Genomic DNA, 19,182 nt, shown 5'->3' on the forward strand with positions numbered 1-19,182 from the left:
TTTCTTTTAACAACACTCATAAAACGTTTGGGAACTGAGGAGACACATTTTTGAAGCTTTTCAGGTGGAATTCTTCCCCATTCTTTTTTGATGTACAGCTTAAGTTGTTGCCAAAGTAGTTGGGTAAGGGCATGTTCACCACTGTTACATCACCTTTTCTTTTAACAACACTCATAAAACGTTTGGGAACTGAGGAGACACATTTTTGAAGCTTTTCAGGTGGAATTCTTCCCCATTCTTGCTTGATGTACAGCTTAAGTTGTTGCCAAAGTAGTTGGGAAAAGGCATGTTCACCACTGTGTTACATCACCTTTTCTTTTAACAACACTCAATAAAAGTTTGGGAACTGAGGAGACACATTTTTGAAGCTTTTCTGGTGGAATTCGTCCCCATTCTTGCTTGATGTACAGCTTAAGTTGTTGCCAAAGTAGTTGGGAAAGGGCATGTTCACCACTGTGTTACATCACCTTTTCTTTTAACAACACTCACAAAACGTTTGGGAACTGAGGAGACACATTTTTTAAGCTTTTCAGGTGGAATTCTTCCCCATTCTTGCTTGATATACATCTTAAGTTGTTGCCAAAGTAGTTGGGAAAGGGCATGTTCACCACTGTGTTACATCACCTTTTCTTTTAACAACACATAAAACGTTTGGGAACTGAGGAGACACATTTTTGAAGCTTTTCAGGTGGAATTCGTCCCCATTCTTGCTTGATGTACAGCTTAAGTTGTTGCCAAAGTAGTTGGGAAAGGGCATGTTCACCACTGTGTTACATCACCTTTTCTTTTAACAACATTCATAAAACGTTTGGGAACTGAGGAGACACATTTTTTAAGCTTTTCAGGTGAAATTCTTTCCCATTCTTGCTTGATGTACAGCTTAAGTTGTTGCCAAAGTAGTTGGGAAAGGGCATGTTCACCACTGTGTTACATCACATTTTCTTTTAACAACACTCAATAAAAGTTTGGGAACTGAGGAGACACATTTTTGAAGCTTTTCAAGTGGAATTCTTCCCCATTCTTGCTTGATGCACAGCTTAAGTTGTTGCCAAAGTAGTTGGGAAAGGGCATGTTCACCACTGTGATACATCACCTTTTCTTTTAACAACACTCATAAAACGTTTGGGAACTGAGGAGACACATTTTTTAAGCTTTTCAGGTGGAATTCTTCCCCATTCTTGCTTGATGTACAGCTGAAGTTGTTGCCAAAGTAGTTTGGAAAGGGCATGTTCACCACTGTGTTACATCACCTTTTCTTTTAACAACACTCATAAAACGTTTGGGAACTGAGGAGACAAATTTTTGAAGCTTTTCAGGTGGAATTCTTCCCCATTCTTGCTTGATGCACAGCTTAAGTTATTCAACAGTCCGGGGTCTCTGTTGTCGTATTTTAAGCTTCAAAATGTTCAGTGGGAGACAGGTCTGGACTACAGGCAGGACTCTTTTACTATGAACCATGCTGTTGTAACACGTTGTGTGGCATTGTCTTGCTAAAATAAGCAGGGGCGTCCATGATAAAGTTGCTTGGATGGCAACATATGTTGCCCTAAAACCTGTATGTACCTTTCAGCATAAATGGTGCCTTCCCAGATGTGTAAGTTACCCATGCCTTTTGCACTAATGCACCCCCATACCATCACAGATGCCGGCTTTTGAACTTAGCGCCTATAACAATCCAGATGGTTATTTTCTTCTTTGTTCCCGAGGACACAAATGTCCATCGTTTCCAAAAACAATTTGAAATGTGGACTGGTCAGACCACAGTTTTGTGATCCGATGGTCTGATCATCATCATATTGTTATATCTGTTAGTTAAGTTAGTTTGACCTAGCTTTCCATGCTAGCGCTTTTATTTGCCTTTTCTATTTGTACCAGTGTTTTTGTTCATAGCTACTTTCGTTTAATAAATCCCTTAGTTCTTACCTTTTTTGCCGTGTTCTTGCTGACGCATCCACGGAGGACCGAATCCGGCATTACAATGCCACACAAGCGTAACGCACAGAACATTTTTCCACTTTGCATCAGTACATCTTAGATGATCTCGGGCCCAGAGAAGCCGGCGGCGTTTCTGGATGTTGTTGATAAATGGCTTTTGTTTTGCATAGTAGAGCTTTAACTTTCGCTTACAGATGTAGCGACGAACTGTGTTTAGTGACAGTGGTTTTTTTAAGTCTTCCTGAGTCCATGTGGTGATATCCTATGGTGGTGATATCGGTTGAGGGTTGCAGGTTCGATTCCCGCTTCCGCCATCCTGGTCACTGCTGTTGTGTCCTTGGGCAAGGCACTTTACCCACCTGCTCCCAGTGCCACCCACACTGGTTTAAATGTTACTTAGATATTGGGTTTCACTATGTAAAGCGCTTTGAGTCACTAGAGAAAAGCGCTATATAAATATAGTTCACTTCACTTCACATCCTTTAGAGATTGAGGTCTGTTTTTGATGCAGTGCCGTCCGAGGGGTCGAATGTCACGGTCATTCAGTGTTGGTTTCCGGTGATTTCTCCAGATTCTCTGAACCTTTTGATGATATTACGGAGCGTAGATGTTGAAATCCCTAAATTTCTTGCAATTGCGCTTTGAGAAACGTTCTTTAACTGTTTGACTATTTGCTCACGCAGTTGTGGACAAAGGGGGTGCACGTTTTTTGGGAAGCTGTTTTTAAACCCAATCATGGCACCCACCTGTTCCCAATTATCCTGCACACCTGTGGGATGTTCCAAATAAGTGTTTGATGAGCATTCCTCAACTTTATCAGTATTTTTTGCCACCTTTCCCAACTTCTTTGTCACGTGCTGCTGGCATCAAATTCTAAAGTTAATGATTATTCGCAAATATGTTGTTTTTGTAGCATATTCAACTGAATATGGGTTGAAAAGGATTTGCAAATCATTGTATTCTGTTTATATTTGTATATAAATATAAACAGGGGTCCGGTCCGATGACCATGGATGAAGTACTGACTGTCCAGAGTCGAGACCCAGGATGGACCGCTCGTCGGGACCCAGGATGGACCGCTCGCCTGTATTGGTTGGGGACATCTCTACGCTGCTGATCCGCTTGAGATGGTTTCCTGTGGACGGGACTCTCGCTGCTGTCTTGGAGCCACTATGGATTGAACTTTCACAGTATCATGTTAGACCCGCTCGACATCCATTGCTTTCGGTCCCCTAGAGGGGGGGGGGGGGGTTGCCCACATCTGAGGTCCTCTCCAAGGTTTCTCATAGTCAGCATTGTCACTGGCGTCCCACTGGATGTGAATTCTCCCTGCCCACTGGGTGTGAGTTTTCCTTGCCCTTTTGTGGGTTCTTCCGAGGATGTCGTAGTCGTAATGATTTGTGCAGTCCTTTGAGACATTTGTGATTTGGGGCTATATAAATAAACATTGATTGATTGATTGATATTTACATCTAACACAATTTCCCAACTCATATGGAAACGGGGTTTGTAAATGAAGAGTAATCTGTTGAACTTTTCAAGTTTATTGTGATGTCGGTCCATTCCTTGATGTTCCGCCACAACTGTGTGACTTTAGCAAGTCACACCTTAAGCGTAGCGAGAAGGTGAAAATGGCCAGATGACAGTAAAGAGCCCAGTGACTCACTAGCAGGGAGCGAGAATAAAGCAGATTAAAAACCGAGTGGCCAGATGGCTGGGCTGCGAAGGCAGAACATTGACGGACAGCATGTCGTTATTTGTATCTTCCCCCGAAATGGACGTCGATAACCAGCAGATGAAGGCTCCGCCCGTGTTTGTGAGGTTGCAAATGTGCAGATTAGAGCGGGTTAATTTACTCTGGGGAGGGGGGGGGGCAGAAACACCTGGCCGCTTCTGCTTCTCCTGCCGCTTTGAATGCTGATTGTGGCGGACAATTTGGGACAAGTGTGCAGAATATGCCACGTCGTTAAAAACCGCACACCTGCTCGGTTGCACACGGTAATAACCGGGGGTCTGACTCGCGGGTTCATAAATCTCACCTTAAAACTCATCTGTATACTCTAGCCTTTAAATAGACCTCCTTTTTAGACCAGTTGATCTGCCGCTTCTTTTCTTTCTCCTATGTCCCCCCCCTCCCTTGTGGAGGGGGGTCCGGTCCGATCACCATGGATGAAGTACTGGCTGTCCAGAGTCGAGACCCAGGATGGACCGCTCGCCTGTATCGGTTGGGGACGTCTCTGCGCTGCTGATCCGCTTGAGATGGTTTCCTGTGGACGGGACTCTCGCTGCTGTCTTGGATCCGCTTGAACTGAACTCTCGCGGCTGTGTTGGAGCCACTATGGATTGAACTTTCACAGTATCATGTTGGACCCGCTCGACATCCATTGCTTTCGGTCCCCTAGAGGGGGGGGGGGGGTTGCCCACATCTGAGGTCCTCTCCAAGGTTTCTCATAGTCAGCATTGTCACTGGCGTCCCACTGGATGTGAATTCTCCCTGCCCACTGGGTGTGAGTTTTCCTTGCCCTTTTGTGGGTTCTTCCGAGGATGTTGTAGTCGTAATGATTTGTGCAGTCCTTTGAGACATTTGTGATTTGGGGCTATATAAATAAACATTGATTGATTGATAATCGGGCCGCACGGTTCTGATTAAAAATATTTTTTTGCGAACCAGTAATTATAGTCCGTTCAGCAGAGTAACCGTGTAATACTCTTCCATATCAGTAGGTGGCAGCCGGTAGCTAATTGCTGTGTATATGTCGAAAACAGCGGGAGGCAGGGTGCAGGTAAAAAGGTGTCTAATGCTTGGACCAAAAATAAACAAAAGGCGAGTGCCCCTAAGTAAAGGCATTGAAGCTCAGGGACGGCTATGCAGAAAGAAACTGAAATGGCTGCAAAGTAAACAAAAACAGAATGCTGGACGACAGTAAAGACTTGCTGTGGAGCAAAGACGGCGTCCGCGATGTACATCAAACCAACAATATTGCCAAAAGTCTTTGGCCACCTGCCTTCACTCACATATGAAGTGATTTATATTTATATAGCGCTTTTTTCTCTAGTGACTCAAAGCGCTTTACATAGTGAAACCCAATAGCTAAGTTACATTTAAACCAGTGTGGGTGGCACTGGGAGCAGGTGGGTAAAGTGTCTTGCCCAAGGACACAACGGCAGTGACTAGGTTGGCCGAAGCGGGAATCGAACCTGCAACCTTCAAGTTGCTGGCACGGCCGCTCTACCAACCGAGCTAAACCGCTGAACCTAAACGAATATAGTGAATGTTGTCTTCCCAATCACTTACACACCAACATCACGAACAACGTGTGGAAACAATTAAGGTGCTGTTTGTAAATAAACCTTTACAGACTATTTATGTGTAAATAACTCATTTTACGGCTTATACACATTTTTTCTTGTAAAATGTAGTCATAAAAACCATGTCATTGTCAATTTTCATCAATCAATCAATCAATATTTATTTATATAGCCCCAAATCACAAATGTCTCAAAGGACTGCACAAACCATTACGACTACAACATCCTCGGAAGAACTCACAAAAGGGCAAGGAAAACTCACACCCAGTGGGCAGGGAGAATTCACATCCAGTGGGACGCCAGTGACAATGCTGACTATGAGAAACCTTGGAGAGGACCTCAGATGTGGGCAACCCCCCCCCCCCCCCCTCTAGGGGACCGAAAGCAATGGATGTGGAGCGGGTCTAACATGATACTGTGAAAGTTCAATCCATAGTGGCTCCAACACAGCCGCGAGAGTTCAGTTCAAAGCGGATCCAAGACAGCAGCGAGAGTCCCGTCCACAGGAAACCATCCCAAGCGGAGGCGGATCAGCAGCGTAGAGATGTCCCCAACCGATACACAGGCGAGCGGTCCATCCTGGGTCTCGACTCTGGACAGCCAGTACTTCATCCATGGTCATCGGACCGGACCCCCTCCACAAAGGAGGGGTGGACATAGGAGAAAAAGAAAAGAAGCGGAAGATCAACTGGTCTAAAAAGGGAGTCTATTTAAAGGCTAGAGTATACAAATGAGTTTTAAGGTGAGACTTAAATGCTTCTACTGAGGTGGCATCTCGAACTGTTACCGGGAGGGCATTCCAGAGTACTGGAGCCCGAACGGAAAACGCTCTATAGCCCGCAGACTTTTTTTGGGCTCTAGGAATCACTAATAAGCCGGAGTCTTTTGAACGCAGATTTCTTGCCGGGACATATGGTACAATACAATCGGCAAGATAGGATGGAGCTAGACCGTGTAGTATTTTATACGTAAGTAGTAAAACCTTAAAGTCACATCTTAAGTGCACAGGAAGCCAGTATAGGTGTATATATGTATGTATATATGTATATAAAGGTATATACAGTATAGGTATATATGTATGTATATATGTATATAAAGGTATATACAGTATAGGTATATATGTATGTATATATGTATATAAAGGTATATACAGTATAGGTATATATGTATGTATATATGTATATAAAGGTATATACAGTACAGGCGTAATGTGATCAAACTTTCTTGTTCTTGTCAAAAGTCTAGCAGCCGCATTTTGTACCAACTGTAATCTTTTAATGCTAGACATGGGGAGACCCGAAAATAATACGTTACAGTAGTCGAGGCGAGACGTAACAAACGCATGGATAATGATCTCAGCGTCTTTAGTGGACAAAATGGAGCGAATTTTAGCGATATTACGGAGATGAAAGAAGGCCGTTTTAGTAACGCTTTTAATGTGTGACTCAAAGGAGAGAGTTGGGTCGAAGATAATACCCAGATTTTTCACCGAGTCACCTTGTTTTATTATTTGGTTGTCCAATGTTAAAGTTGTATTATTAAATAGAGGTCGGTGTCCAGCAGGACCGATAATCAGCATTTCCGTTTTTTTGGGCGTTAAGTTGCAAAAAGTTAGCGGACATCCATTGTTTAATTTCATTAAGACACGCCTCCAGCTGACTACAATCCGGCGTGTTGGTCAGCTTTAGGGGCATGTAGAGTTGGGTGTCATCAGCATAACAGTGAAAGCTAACACCGTATTTGCGTATGATGTCACTTAGCGGCAGCATGTAGATGCTGAAGAGTGCAGGGCCAAGGACCGAACCCTGGGGAACTCCACACGTTACCTTAACATAGTCCGAGGTCATACTGTTATGGGAGACGACTTTTAGCCGTGTTTGGTGCTACTCTAATATTTCCCCTCCAACCAATAACGTCACAAACACACGTCATCGTACGCCTCATCATTCCGCGATGTTTTCAAGAAGAAACTCGCGGGAAATTTAAAATCGCAATTTAGTAAACTAAAGCGGCCGTATTGGCATGTGTTGCATGTTGTAAGTTGTATTATTAAATAGAGGTCGGTGTCCAGCAGGACCGATAATCAGCATTTCCGTTTTTTTGGCGTTAAGTTGCAAAAAGTTAGCGGACATCCATTGTTTAATTTCATTAAGACACGCCTCCAGCTGACTACAATCCGGCGTGTTGGTCAGCTTTAGGGGCATGTAGAGTTGGGTGTCATCAGCATAACAGTGGAAGCTAACACCGTATTTTGGGAGACATTCTCAATTCAGTGAGGAATTTCGTGCAGGCCAGTTTCCTCTCACTTGGAACTGTGCTGGTGTCCTCTGTAGAGCGAATCCAATGAAAGCACGTCCGCTAGCTGAGCCCCAAACAATGCGTGTGTGAAGGCCGATACAGGGAGCGTTTTCTCTTTAAGGCGTCCCTCTGTGGCGCGCCTGCAGTGGGTCACGTGCGACGCTCCTGGCAGCGGCGCCGCAATGTTTATCTCTCGCGTGGATGTAGAGGCTTCACCTCCGCATCCCCGCTCCTTTTCGACGTGGCCCCGAGTGTGATGTGAATCGGAAATTCGACGGGCGGCTGTCAGGAGGAGAGTGATGCGGACCGACATGCGGATGATATAAATCTGCTTCCGCTTAAGCCCTTCAATCACGCACAAACGCTGCGCCGCTCGTCGCAATCTGAAGTGAAATCTGTGATTGTCGTCGCTTATGAAGTCTTGTTCTGATGTTTCCAGGGTAGAACCACTTGTGGAGGCCGCTCCCTCCTTTGGATGTATTTCTAGTCGCCGCTCGGATCGTGTGAGATACAAAACCCAAAACCAATGAACCTTTTGATGATATTACGGACGTAGATGTATTTAATCTATTTAATAATACAACTATAACATTTGACAACCAAACAATTAAACAAGGCGACTCGGTAAAGAATCTGGGTATTATCTTCGACCCAACTCTCTCCTTTGAGGCACACATTACAAGCGTTACTAAAACGGCCTTCTTTCATCTCCGTAATATCGCTAAGATTCGCTCCATTCTGTCCACTAAAGACGCCGAGATCATTATCCATGCGTTTGTTACGTCTCGCCTCGACTACTGTAACGTATTATTTTTGGGTCTCCCCATGTCTAGCATTAAAAGATTACAGTTGGTACAAAATGCGGCTGCTAGACTTTTGACAAGAACAAGAAAGTTTGATCACATTACGCCTGTACTGTATATACCTTTATATACATATATACATACATATATACCTATACTGTATATACCTTTATATACATATATACATACATATATACCTATACTGTATATACCTTTATATACATATATACATACATATATACCTATACTGTATATACCTTTATATACATATATACATACATATATACCTATACTGCATATACCTTTATATACATATATACATACATATATACCTATACTGGCTCACCTGCACTGGCTTCCTGTGCACTTAAGATGTGACTTTAAGGTTTTACTACTTACGTATAAAATACTACATGGTCTAGCTCCATCCTATCTTGCCGATTGTATTGTACCATATGTCCCGGCAAGAAATCTGCGTTCAAAGGACTCCGGCTTGTTAGTGATTCCCAAAGCCCAAAAAAAGTCTGCGGGCTATAGAGCGTTTTCCGTTCGGGCTCCAGTACTCTGGAATGCCCTCCCGGTAACAGTTCGAGATGCCACCTCAGTAGAAGCATTTAAGTCTCACCTTAAAACTAATTTGTATACTCTAGCCTTTAAATAGACTCCCTTTTTAGACCAGTTGATCTGCTGTTTCTTTTCTTTTTCTTCTATGTCCCACTCTCCCCTGTGGAGGGGGTCCGGTCCGATCCGGTGGCCATGTACTGCTTGCCTGTGTATCGGCTGGGGACATCTCTGCGCTGCTGATCCGCCTCGACATCTCTGCGCTGCTGATCCGCCTCCGCTTGGGATGGTTTCCTGCTGGCTCCGCTGTGAACGGGACTCTCGCTGCTGAGTTGGACCCGCTTTGGACTGGACTCTCGCGACTGTGTTGGATCCATTGTGGATTGAACTTTCACAGTATCATGTTAGACCCGCTCGACATCCATTGCTTTCCTCCTCTCTAAGGTTCTCATAATCATTATTGTCACCGATGTCCCACAGGGTGTGAGTTTTCCTTGCCCTTATGTGGGCCTACCGAGGATGTCGTGGTGGTTTGTGCAGCCCTTTGAGACACTAGTGATTTAGGGCTATATAAGTAAACATTGATTGATTGATTGATTGAGATGTTGAAATCCCTAAATTTCTTGCAATTGCACTTTGAGAAACGTTGTTCTTAAACTGTTTGACTATTTGCTCACACAGTTGTGGACAAAGGGGTGTACCTCGCCCCATCCTTTCTTGTGAAAGCATTTTTTGGGGAAGCTTTTTTTATACCCAATCATGGCACCCACCTGTTCCCAATTAGCCTGCACACCTGTGGGATGTTCCAAATAAGTGTTTGATGAGCATTCTTCAACTATATCAGTATTTATTATTTACTTCTTTGTCAGGTGTTGCTGGCATCAAATTCTAAAGTTAATGATTTGCAAAAAACAACAAAGTTATGAGTTTGAACATCAAATATGTTGTCTTTGTAGCATATTCAACTGAATATGGGTTGAAAATGACTTGCAAATCATTGTATTCTGTTTATATTTACATCGAACACAATTTCCCAAGTCATATGGAAACGGTGGTTTGTAACTTTTTTTAATCTTTTGTTGTATTTTTTCCTCGGTATAATGTTTGGTAATGCGTGTATTCTTTGTATTTTTATTTGCATGCTCCTACATGGACGCCAGGAAGACTAGCAGTCGCCTTGGCGTCAGCTAATGGGGATCCATCCAATAAACAAACAATAAAGTGGCCAGGAATTCCCCCAAAGGGATCAGATCAGGTAATCTCACATCATTAACCGTGGAGCAGCATATCTGAACACATTTCCCAAGATTTATGTTGGCTCTACGAACAAACATTCTATGTCCTGCAACTTTAATATGTAGGGACCGGAGTCTCTGGACATAATTAATACAACATTATGAGAGGACAAGCGGTAGAAAATGAATCATTAACCTACCTGTTCATTTACTGTTAATATTTTCTTTCTGTTTCAACATGTTTACACTTTTGTTCGAATGTATTAAGCAATTATTATTAATGCGTAATAAGCGGGTAGCTAATGGAACCTCCTACATTTGTGCAGTGAAGCATATTTAGTTCCTCGCTGTTCTGCCCCCGCAGCTCGGCAGATAGTCGACTCCTGCAATGACGAGGCACGTTTCCTTCTGTAGTGACGCTTTATAGTACCAGCAGAGTGGGAAAAACAAGTGGACTTAAGTTGTGTTGCGTTGTGTCCATTCAATCACATACGATTGAATTTGAATTTGTGGCCCTTGTGTGGTGTTTGGGTCTGTGGGACCCGAATATCAATCAATCAATCAATGTTTATTTATATAGCCCCAAATCACAAATGTCTCAAAGGACTGCACAAATCATTACGACTACGACATCCTCGGAAGAACCCACAAAAGGGCAAGGAAAACTCACACCCAGTGGGCAGGGAGAATTCACATCCAGTGGGACGCCAGTGACAATGCTGACTATGAGAAACCTTGGAGAGGACCTCAGATGTGGGCAACCCCCCCCCTCTAGGGGACCGAAAGCAATGGATGTCGAGCGGGTCTAACATGATACTGTGAAAGTTCAATCCATAGTGGATCCAACACAGCCGCGAGAGTTCAGTTCAAAGCGGATCCAAGACCGCAGCGAGAGTCCCGTCCACAAGAAACCATCTCAAGCGGAGGCGGATCAGCAGCGTAGAGATGTCCCCAACCGATACACAGGCGAGCGGTCCATCCTGGGTCCCGACGAGCGGTCCATCCTGGGTCTCGACTCCGGACAGCCAGTACTTCATCCATGGTCATCGGACCGGACACCCTCCACAAGGGAGGGGGAGACATAGGAGAAAGAAAAGAAGCGGCAGATCAACTGGTGTAAAAAGGAGGTCTATTTAAAGGCTAGAGTATACAGATGAGTTTTAAGGTGAGACTTAAAGGCTTCTACTGAGGTAGCATCTCGAACTGTTACCGGGAGGGCATTCCAGAGTACTGGAGCCCGAACGGAAAACGCTCTACAGCCCGCAGACTTTTTTTGGGCTCTAGGAATCACTAATAAGCCGGAGTCTTTTGAACGCAGATTTCTTGCCGGGACATATGGTACAATGCAATCGGCAAGATAGGATGGAGCTAGACCGTGTAGTATTTTATACGTAAGTAGTAAATCCTTAAAGTCACATCTTAAGTGCACAGGAAGCCAGTGCAGGTGAGCCAGTACAGGTATATATGTATGTATATATGTGTATAAAGGTATATACAGTATAGGTATATATGTATGTATATATGTATATAAAGGTATATACAGTATAGGTATATATGTATGTATATATGTATATAAAGGTATATACAGTATAGGTATATATGTATGTATATGTATATAAAGGTATATACAGTATAGGTATATATGTGATCAAACTTTCTTGTTCTTGTCAAAAGTCTAGCAGCCGCATTTTGTACCAACTGTAATCTTTTAATGCTAGACATGGGGAGACCCGAAAATAATACGTTACAGTAATCGAGACGAGGCGTAACAAACGCATGGATAATGATCTCGGCGTCTTTAGTGGACAAAATGGAGCGAATTTTAGCGATATTACGGAGATGAAAGAAGGCCATTTTAGTAACGCTTTTAATGTGTGACTCAAAGGAGAGAGTTGGGTCGAAGATAATACCCAGATTCTTTACCGAGTCACCATGTTTTATTATTTGGTTGTCAAATGTTAAAGTTGTATTATTAAATAGAGGTCGGTGTCTAGCAGGACCGATAATCAGCATTTCCGTTTTTTTGGCGTTAAGTTGCAAAAAGTTAGCGGACATCCATTGTTTAATTTCATTAAGACACGCCTCCAGCTGACTACAATCCGGCGTGTTGGTCAGCTTTAGGGGCATGTAGAGTTGGGTGTCATCAGCATAGCAGTGAAAGCTAACACCGTATTTGCGTATGATGTCAACTAGCGGCAGCATGTAGATGCTGAAGAGTACAGGGCCAAGGACCGAACCCTGGGGAACTCCACACGTTACCTTAACGTAGTCCGAGGTCACATTGTTATGGGAGACACACTGCATCCTATCAGTAAGATAAGAGTTAAACCAAGACAGGGCTGAGTCCGACATACCAATTCGTGTTTTGATACGCTCTAATAAAATATTATGATAGACGGTATCGAAAGCAGCGCTAAGATCGAGGAGCAGCAACACAGATGACGCATCAGAGTCCATCGTTAGCAATAGATCATTAGTCAATTTTGCGAGGGCTGTCTCAGTCGAGTGATTTGCCCTGAAACCGGATTGAAAGGTTTCACATCGATTGTTAAACGCTAAGTGTTCATTTAGCTGCTCTGCAACAATTTTTGGAGGATTTTCGAAATAAAGGGAAGGTGAGACACCGGTCGGTAGTTTACAACTGAGATAGGCTCCAACAACCCCAAAAGGGACAAGTGGTAGAAAACGGATGGATGGAACATATATCAGAATACATATTTAATGACCACACAAGTATAAATCGCACCCCCGGCCAAACTATGAAAAAAAACTGTGACTTATAATCCGAAAAATACGGTACTTTATTGACGCATATGTCCGGGCTCCGGTGCTTTAGTGACACTATTTAGACCTTACATAAATCCGTCCGGGATTAAGTGTTCTTGCGCTCCAAGAAAACCAACCAGGAGAACATGCGCGGGGATTCAAACCTGCGTCGCCTGAGGGATGCGCTCAGAGAGTCCAAAAGGACGAGCTGAAATAAAAACAGCACCCCCGGTGTTCTGAGTATGAAACAGCAGCTCCGTCCCTGTGGTGCATGCCTTGCCTTCCCCTTCTTCCTCCAAACTCCCATCTCTCTCCACCTCAGTTGGCACGAGCGCTGCCCACCACGTCATGCAAACTGCTCGGGGCCAGGGGGTTGTGTAACATTTTGGAGTGGCATATCTTGTCCTGGTATTTCGGCAACAGAACGCAAGGACAGGAGCAACAGAACTAGGATGAGATGTCTGTTTTTATGTTGGGGTCCAGTAGTAGTTGTAGATGCTCTCTTACTCTCAGAATGTGGACATCATCTAAAGCAGGGGTCAGCAACCTTTTTGAAAGCAAGAGCTATTTCTTGGGCTGTGGTCCCCAACCTTTTTGTATCCGCGGACCGGTCAATGCTTAATAATTTGTCCCTGCTATTTGAGCTATTTTTAGAACAGGCCAGCGGGCGACTCATCTGGTCCTTACGGGCGACTTTGTGCCCTCGGGCACCGCGTTGGTGACTCCTAGTCTAAACCTTGACATTTGCTCCAAATATTTGGTCCAATATGGCTCTTTTTTTTCTTCTTTGTCATGAAAAAGGGACGTTCTTTGTCATGAAAAAGGGAGTTTGTTGTGGTTGGTGCACTATTTGTAAGTGTATATTGTGTTTTTTATGCTGATTTAATAAAAAAATTATTATTTTTTATTTATTTTATTTTTTTTAATATATATATATTTTTTTTATAAAAAATTCTTCTGCGGCCCGGTACCAATTGGGCCGCGACCCGGTGGTTGGGGACCACTGTTCTTGTGTACTGATTCATGCGAAGGGCTACCAGTTTGATACACACTTAAATAAATTGCCAGAAATGGCCAATTTGCTCAATTTAGCTTTAATAAATAAATATATATATATATAAAAAATATGGGAATTTCTGTCATTCCGTCGTACATTTTTTTTCCTTTTACGGAAGGTTTTTTGTAAAGAATAAATGATGAAAAAAACACTTAATTGAACGGTTTAAAAGAGGAGAAAACAGGAAAAAAATGAAAATAAAATTTTTAAACATAGTTTATCTTCAATTTTGACTCTTTAAAATTCAAAATTCAACCGTAAAAAAAGAAGATAAAAAATAGCTAAATCGAATCTTTTTGAAAAAATTTAAGGAATCCATCCATCCATCCATTTTCTACCGCTTATTCCATTTTGGGGTCGCGGGGGGCGCTGGCGCCTATCTCAGCTACAATCGGGCGGAAGGCGGGGTACACCCTGGACAAGTCGCCACCTCATCGCAGGGGCTAATTTAAGGAATATCGTTTGTAATTTTTCCTGATTAGGATTAATTTTAGAATTTTGATGACATGTTTTAAATGTGTTAAAATCCAATCTGCACTTTGTTAGAATATATAACAAATTGGACCAAGCTATATTTCTATTATAAACAAATTATTATTTCTTCTAGATTTACCAGAGAATTTTTTTTAAAAGAAATTCAAAATACTTTGAAATAAGATTTAAATTTGATTCTACAGATTTTCTAGATTTGCCAGAATCATTTTTTTGAATTTTAATCATAATAAGTTTGAAGAAATATTTCACAAATATTCTTCGTCCAAAACAAAGAAGCTAAAATGAAGAATGAAATTAAAATGTATTTATTATTCTTTACAATAAAAAAAATACATTTACTCGGGGGCAGTATAGCTCGGTTGGTAGAGTGGCCGTGCCAGCAACTTGAGGGTTGCAGGTTCAATCCCCGCTTCTGCCATCCTAGTCACTGCCGTTGTGTCCTTGGGCAAGACACTTTACCCACCTGCTCCCAGTGCCACCCACACTGGTTTGAATGTAACTTAGCTATTGGGTTTCACTATGTAAAGCGCTTTGAGTCACTAGAGAAAAGAGCTATATAAATATAATTCACTTCACTACTTGAACATTGATTTAAATGTTCAGGAAAGAAGAGGAAGGAATTTAAAAGGTAAAAAGGTATGTGTTTAAAAATCCTCAACATCATTTTTAATGTTGTATTTTTTCTCTAAAATTGTCTTTCTGAAAGTTATAAGAAGCCAAGTAAAAAAATAAATGAATTTATTTAAACAAGTGAAGACCAAGTCTTTAAAATATTTTCTTGGATTTTCAAATTCTATTTGAGTTTTGTCTCTCTTAGAATTAAAAATGTGGAGCAAAGCGAGACAAGCTTGCTAGTAAATAAATACAATTTAAAAAGTAGAGGCAGCTCACTGGTAAGTGCTGCTATTTGAGCTATTTTTAGAACAGGCCAGCGGGTGACTCATCTGGTCCTTACGGGCGACCTGGTGCCCGTGTTGGTGACCCCTGGTCTAAACCTTGACATTTGCTCCCAATATTTGGTCCAATATGGCTCTTTTAACATTTTGGGTTATCGACCCTTGTCCTAGTGCGGGGGTCAGCAACCCGCGGCTCTAGCGCCGCCCTAGTGGCTCTCTGGAGCTTTTTCAAAAGTGTATGAAAAATGGAAAAAGATGAGGGAAAAAAATATATAAAATACATATTTTTTGTTTTAATATGCTTTCTGTTGGAGCAGTGGTCCCCAACCTTTTTGGAGCTGCGGACCGGTCAACGCTTGATCATTTTATTATTATTTTTTTTGTCACGAAAAAGGGAGATTTTATGGGTTGTTCCACTAATCGTAAGTTTATCTTGTGTTTTTTATGTTTATTTAATAAAAAAATAAATACATAAAAAATAAAAATGTATAAAAAATTCTTCTGCGGCCCGGTACCAATCGAGCCGCGGCCCGGTGGTTTGGGACCATTTTGTTGGAGGACAAACATGGTCAAAACCTCCCTAATTGTCCTAACAATTGTTATAATAAACATGCTTCACTGATTCGAGTTTTTGGCGAGCGCCGTTTTGTCCTACTAATTTTGGCCGTCCTTGAACTCACCGTAGTTTGTTTACATGTATAACTTTATCCGACTTTCTAAGACGTGTTTTATGCCACTTCTTGTTCTGTCTCATTTTGTCCACCAAACTTTTAACGTTGTGCGTGAATGCACAAAGGTGAGTTTTGTTGACGTTATTGACTTGAGTGGAGTGCTAATCAGACATATTTGGTCACTGCAAGCTAATCGATGCTAACATGCTATTGAGGCTAGCTATATGTACGTATTGCATCTTTATGCCTCACTTGTAGCTTTATTTGAGCTCATTTAGTTTCCTTTAAGTCCTCTTAATTAAATGTATATCTCATGCCACACTATCTGTATGTAATATGGCTTTGGTATTTGCCTCATTCTTGTGAGAATCCTGTGTGTGACCGACTCATTAAAGTGGTGGGGTTGGTTCAATTATCCAGGATTAGCTGCAGTGTGCTCAAACAACCTCCAGGCGGCATCTGTGAGCAGATAATACCGTATCATGTTTTTCTCTTTTTGGACGTATCAAGTCTTCACGTCGAGGAAACGTATTCTTCACACATATTTAAGTAAAGGATATGGCAAAAACTGGTCCAGACCTACTGTATGATGTGACATATCTGAGTATTCCAGGTACTTGTCCGTACAACCTTGACTCTGTGACGTCATCAGACTGGGACGACCCGGCGTGGACTGCTTCTGTCAGCATGAGAGCGGCGCCGCTGTTCTTCAACTTCAGTTCCTGATCAACGAGGTAAGTCCAGATTTCGTTATGTTAGGATTACTTCGATTTTTTTTTTTGGTGCCAACTGGGAACACTGGGCAGGTTTACTGCCAGCAGACCATTGTCAAGGTTCTCCAGTTTCCTGCTAAAAAGATTTACTACAGTGGAACCTTCATTGACAAACTTTCATTTTTGTAAACTTTTCAATCTAATAATGAAGTGAATTAATTAACTCATATTATGTTCTAGATATGGTGAATGTTTATATTCAACTTGGAGAAAGCGAACCACCAGGTCTAAGTTGGACATTGGCATGTGGTCTGGGTGAACTCTCTCAGGAGAAGAGGAAAATGAATTCAGACTTCGCAATGCAAAAAGTGATAGCTCTATCCTGGAGGAGAGACTCCACGTTTATCCTAAATATCAACCTACAAGTTATGGTATCATCAATCAATCTTTACTTATATAGCCCTAAATCACGAGTGTCTCAAAGGGCTGCACAAGCCACGACGACATCCTCGGCTCAGATCCCACGACAGGGTAAGGAAGAAGTCCAGTGGATCCAGCATAATATTGTGAGAGTCCAGTCCATAGTGGCTGTAACATAATAGTGAGAGTCTAGTCCATAGTGGCTGTAACATGATAGTGAGAGTCTAGTCCATATTGGATCTAACATAATAGTGAGAGTCTAGCCCATATTGGATCTAACATAATAGTATGAGAGTCCAGTCCTTAATGGTTCTAACATAATAGTATGATAGTCCAGTCCATAGTGTATCTAACATAAGAGTGAGAGTCCAGTCCATAGTGGATCTAACATAACAGTGTGAGTCCAGTCCACAGTGGATCTATCATAATAATGAAAGTCCAGTCCATAGTGGATCTAACATAATAGTGTGAGAGTCCAGTCCATAGTGGATCTAACATAATAGTGTGAGAGTCCAGTCCATAGTGGATCTAGCATATTAGTGAGAGTCCAGTCCATAGTGGATTTAACATAATAGTGAGAGTCCAGTCCATAGTTGGTCTAATGTAATATTGTGAAAGTCCAGTCCATAGTGGATCTAACATAATAGTGAGAGTCCAGTCCATAGTGGATCTAACATAATAGTGAGAGTCCAGTCCATAGTTCGATCTAACATAATAGTGTGAGAGTCCAGTCCATAGTGGATCTAACATAATAGTGAGAGTCCAGTCCATAGTGGATCTAACATAATAGTGAGAGTCCAGTCCATAGTGGATCTAACATAATAGTGTGAAAGTCCAGTCCATAGAGGATATAACAAAACAGTGAGAGTCCAGTCCATAGTGGATCTAACATAATAGTGAGAGTCCAGTCCATAGTGGATCTAACATAATAGTGAGAGTCCAGTCCATAGTGGATCTAACATAATAGTGTGAGAGTCCAGTCCATAGAGGATGTAACATAATAGTGAGAGTCCAGTCCATAGTGGATCCAACACAATAGTGAGAGTCCAGTCCATAGTGGATCTAACATAATACTGTGAGAGTCCAGTCCATAGTGGATCTAACATAATAGTGTGAGAGTCCAGTCCATAGTGGATCTAACATAATAGTGTGAAAGTCCAGTCCATAGAGGATATAACAAAACAGTGAGAGTCCAGTCCATTGTGGATCTAACATAATAGTGTGAGAGTCCAGTCCATAGTGGATCTAACATAATAGTGAGAGGCCAGTCCATAGTGGATCTAACATAATAGTGAGAGTCTAGTCCATAGTGGATCTAACATAATAGTGAGAGTCCAGTCCATAGTGGATCTAACATAATAGTGAGAGTCCAGTCCATAGAGGATATAACATAACAGTGAGAGTCCAGTCCATAGTGGATCCAACATTATAGTGTGAGTCCAGTCCATAGTGGATCTAACATAATAGTGAGAGTCCAGTCCATAGTGGATCTATCATAATATTTTGAGAGTCCAGTCCACAGTGGATGTAACATAATAGTGTGAGTCCAGTCTGTGATTGTGCGCTGCCGAACATGCTCCTCTGCCCGTACAACCAGCAGATGTAACGACGTGATGTCATTCCTGTTGAAAAAAAAATAGGGAAATTGGTAGTTTTTCGAACACAGTATAGTACCGTTTTTGATCCATTAGTACTACACTTGTACTGGTATACCGTACCACCCTAATGTACTGTATAAGCAGCCATAAAAAAAAAAAACCTCTTCAAACTGTGATCAGAACCAGAACAAGGTCACTTTTCTGGTCATTGGTGACTAATTTAGGTCTTCCCTGCATCAGATGTCATGCATTCACAATGTGGACTAATAGGTTGCCGTCGTGACCTCGGCCTTGAAGCATGGACTCCGTCCATCAGCACCAAAGTGGCCTCCCTTCGCCGGTGCTTTTAAATATTGAGAGCGTGGAGCACCATGATGTCATACCAACATCTCCGCAGCTTGTCAATCATTCCACGACGGATCCGA

At 42.2% G+C, this 19,182-nt stretch overlaps 1 protein-coding gene across 1 annotated transcript in view; it reads left to right on the forward strand.

The window, feature by feature from the left end:
* stxbp5l (syntaxin binding protein 5L) overlaps positions 1 to 19,182 on the forward strand; it is a 359,880-nt gene that overhangs the window by 132,709 nt on the left and 207,989 nt on the right. The window contains 1 exon segment of the mRNA XM_061918310.1: positions 16,679 to 16,760. Within this exon segment, the coding sequence (XP_061774294.1) occupies positions 16,679 to 16,760 (82 nt within the window).

Source organism: Nerophis ophidion, linkage group LG13 (assembly GCF_033978795.1).
Source record: "Nerophis ophidion isolate RoL-2023_Sa linkage group LG13, RoL_Noph_v1.0, whole genome shotgun sequence".
Lineage (NCBI taxonomy): Eukaryota > Metazoa > Chordata > Actinopteri > Syngnathiformes > Syngnathidae > Nerophis > Nerophis ophidion.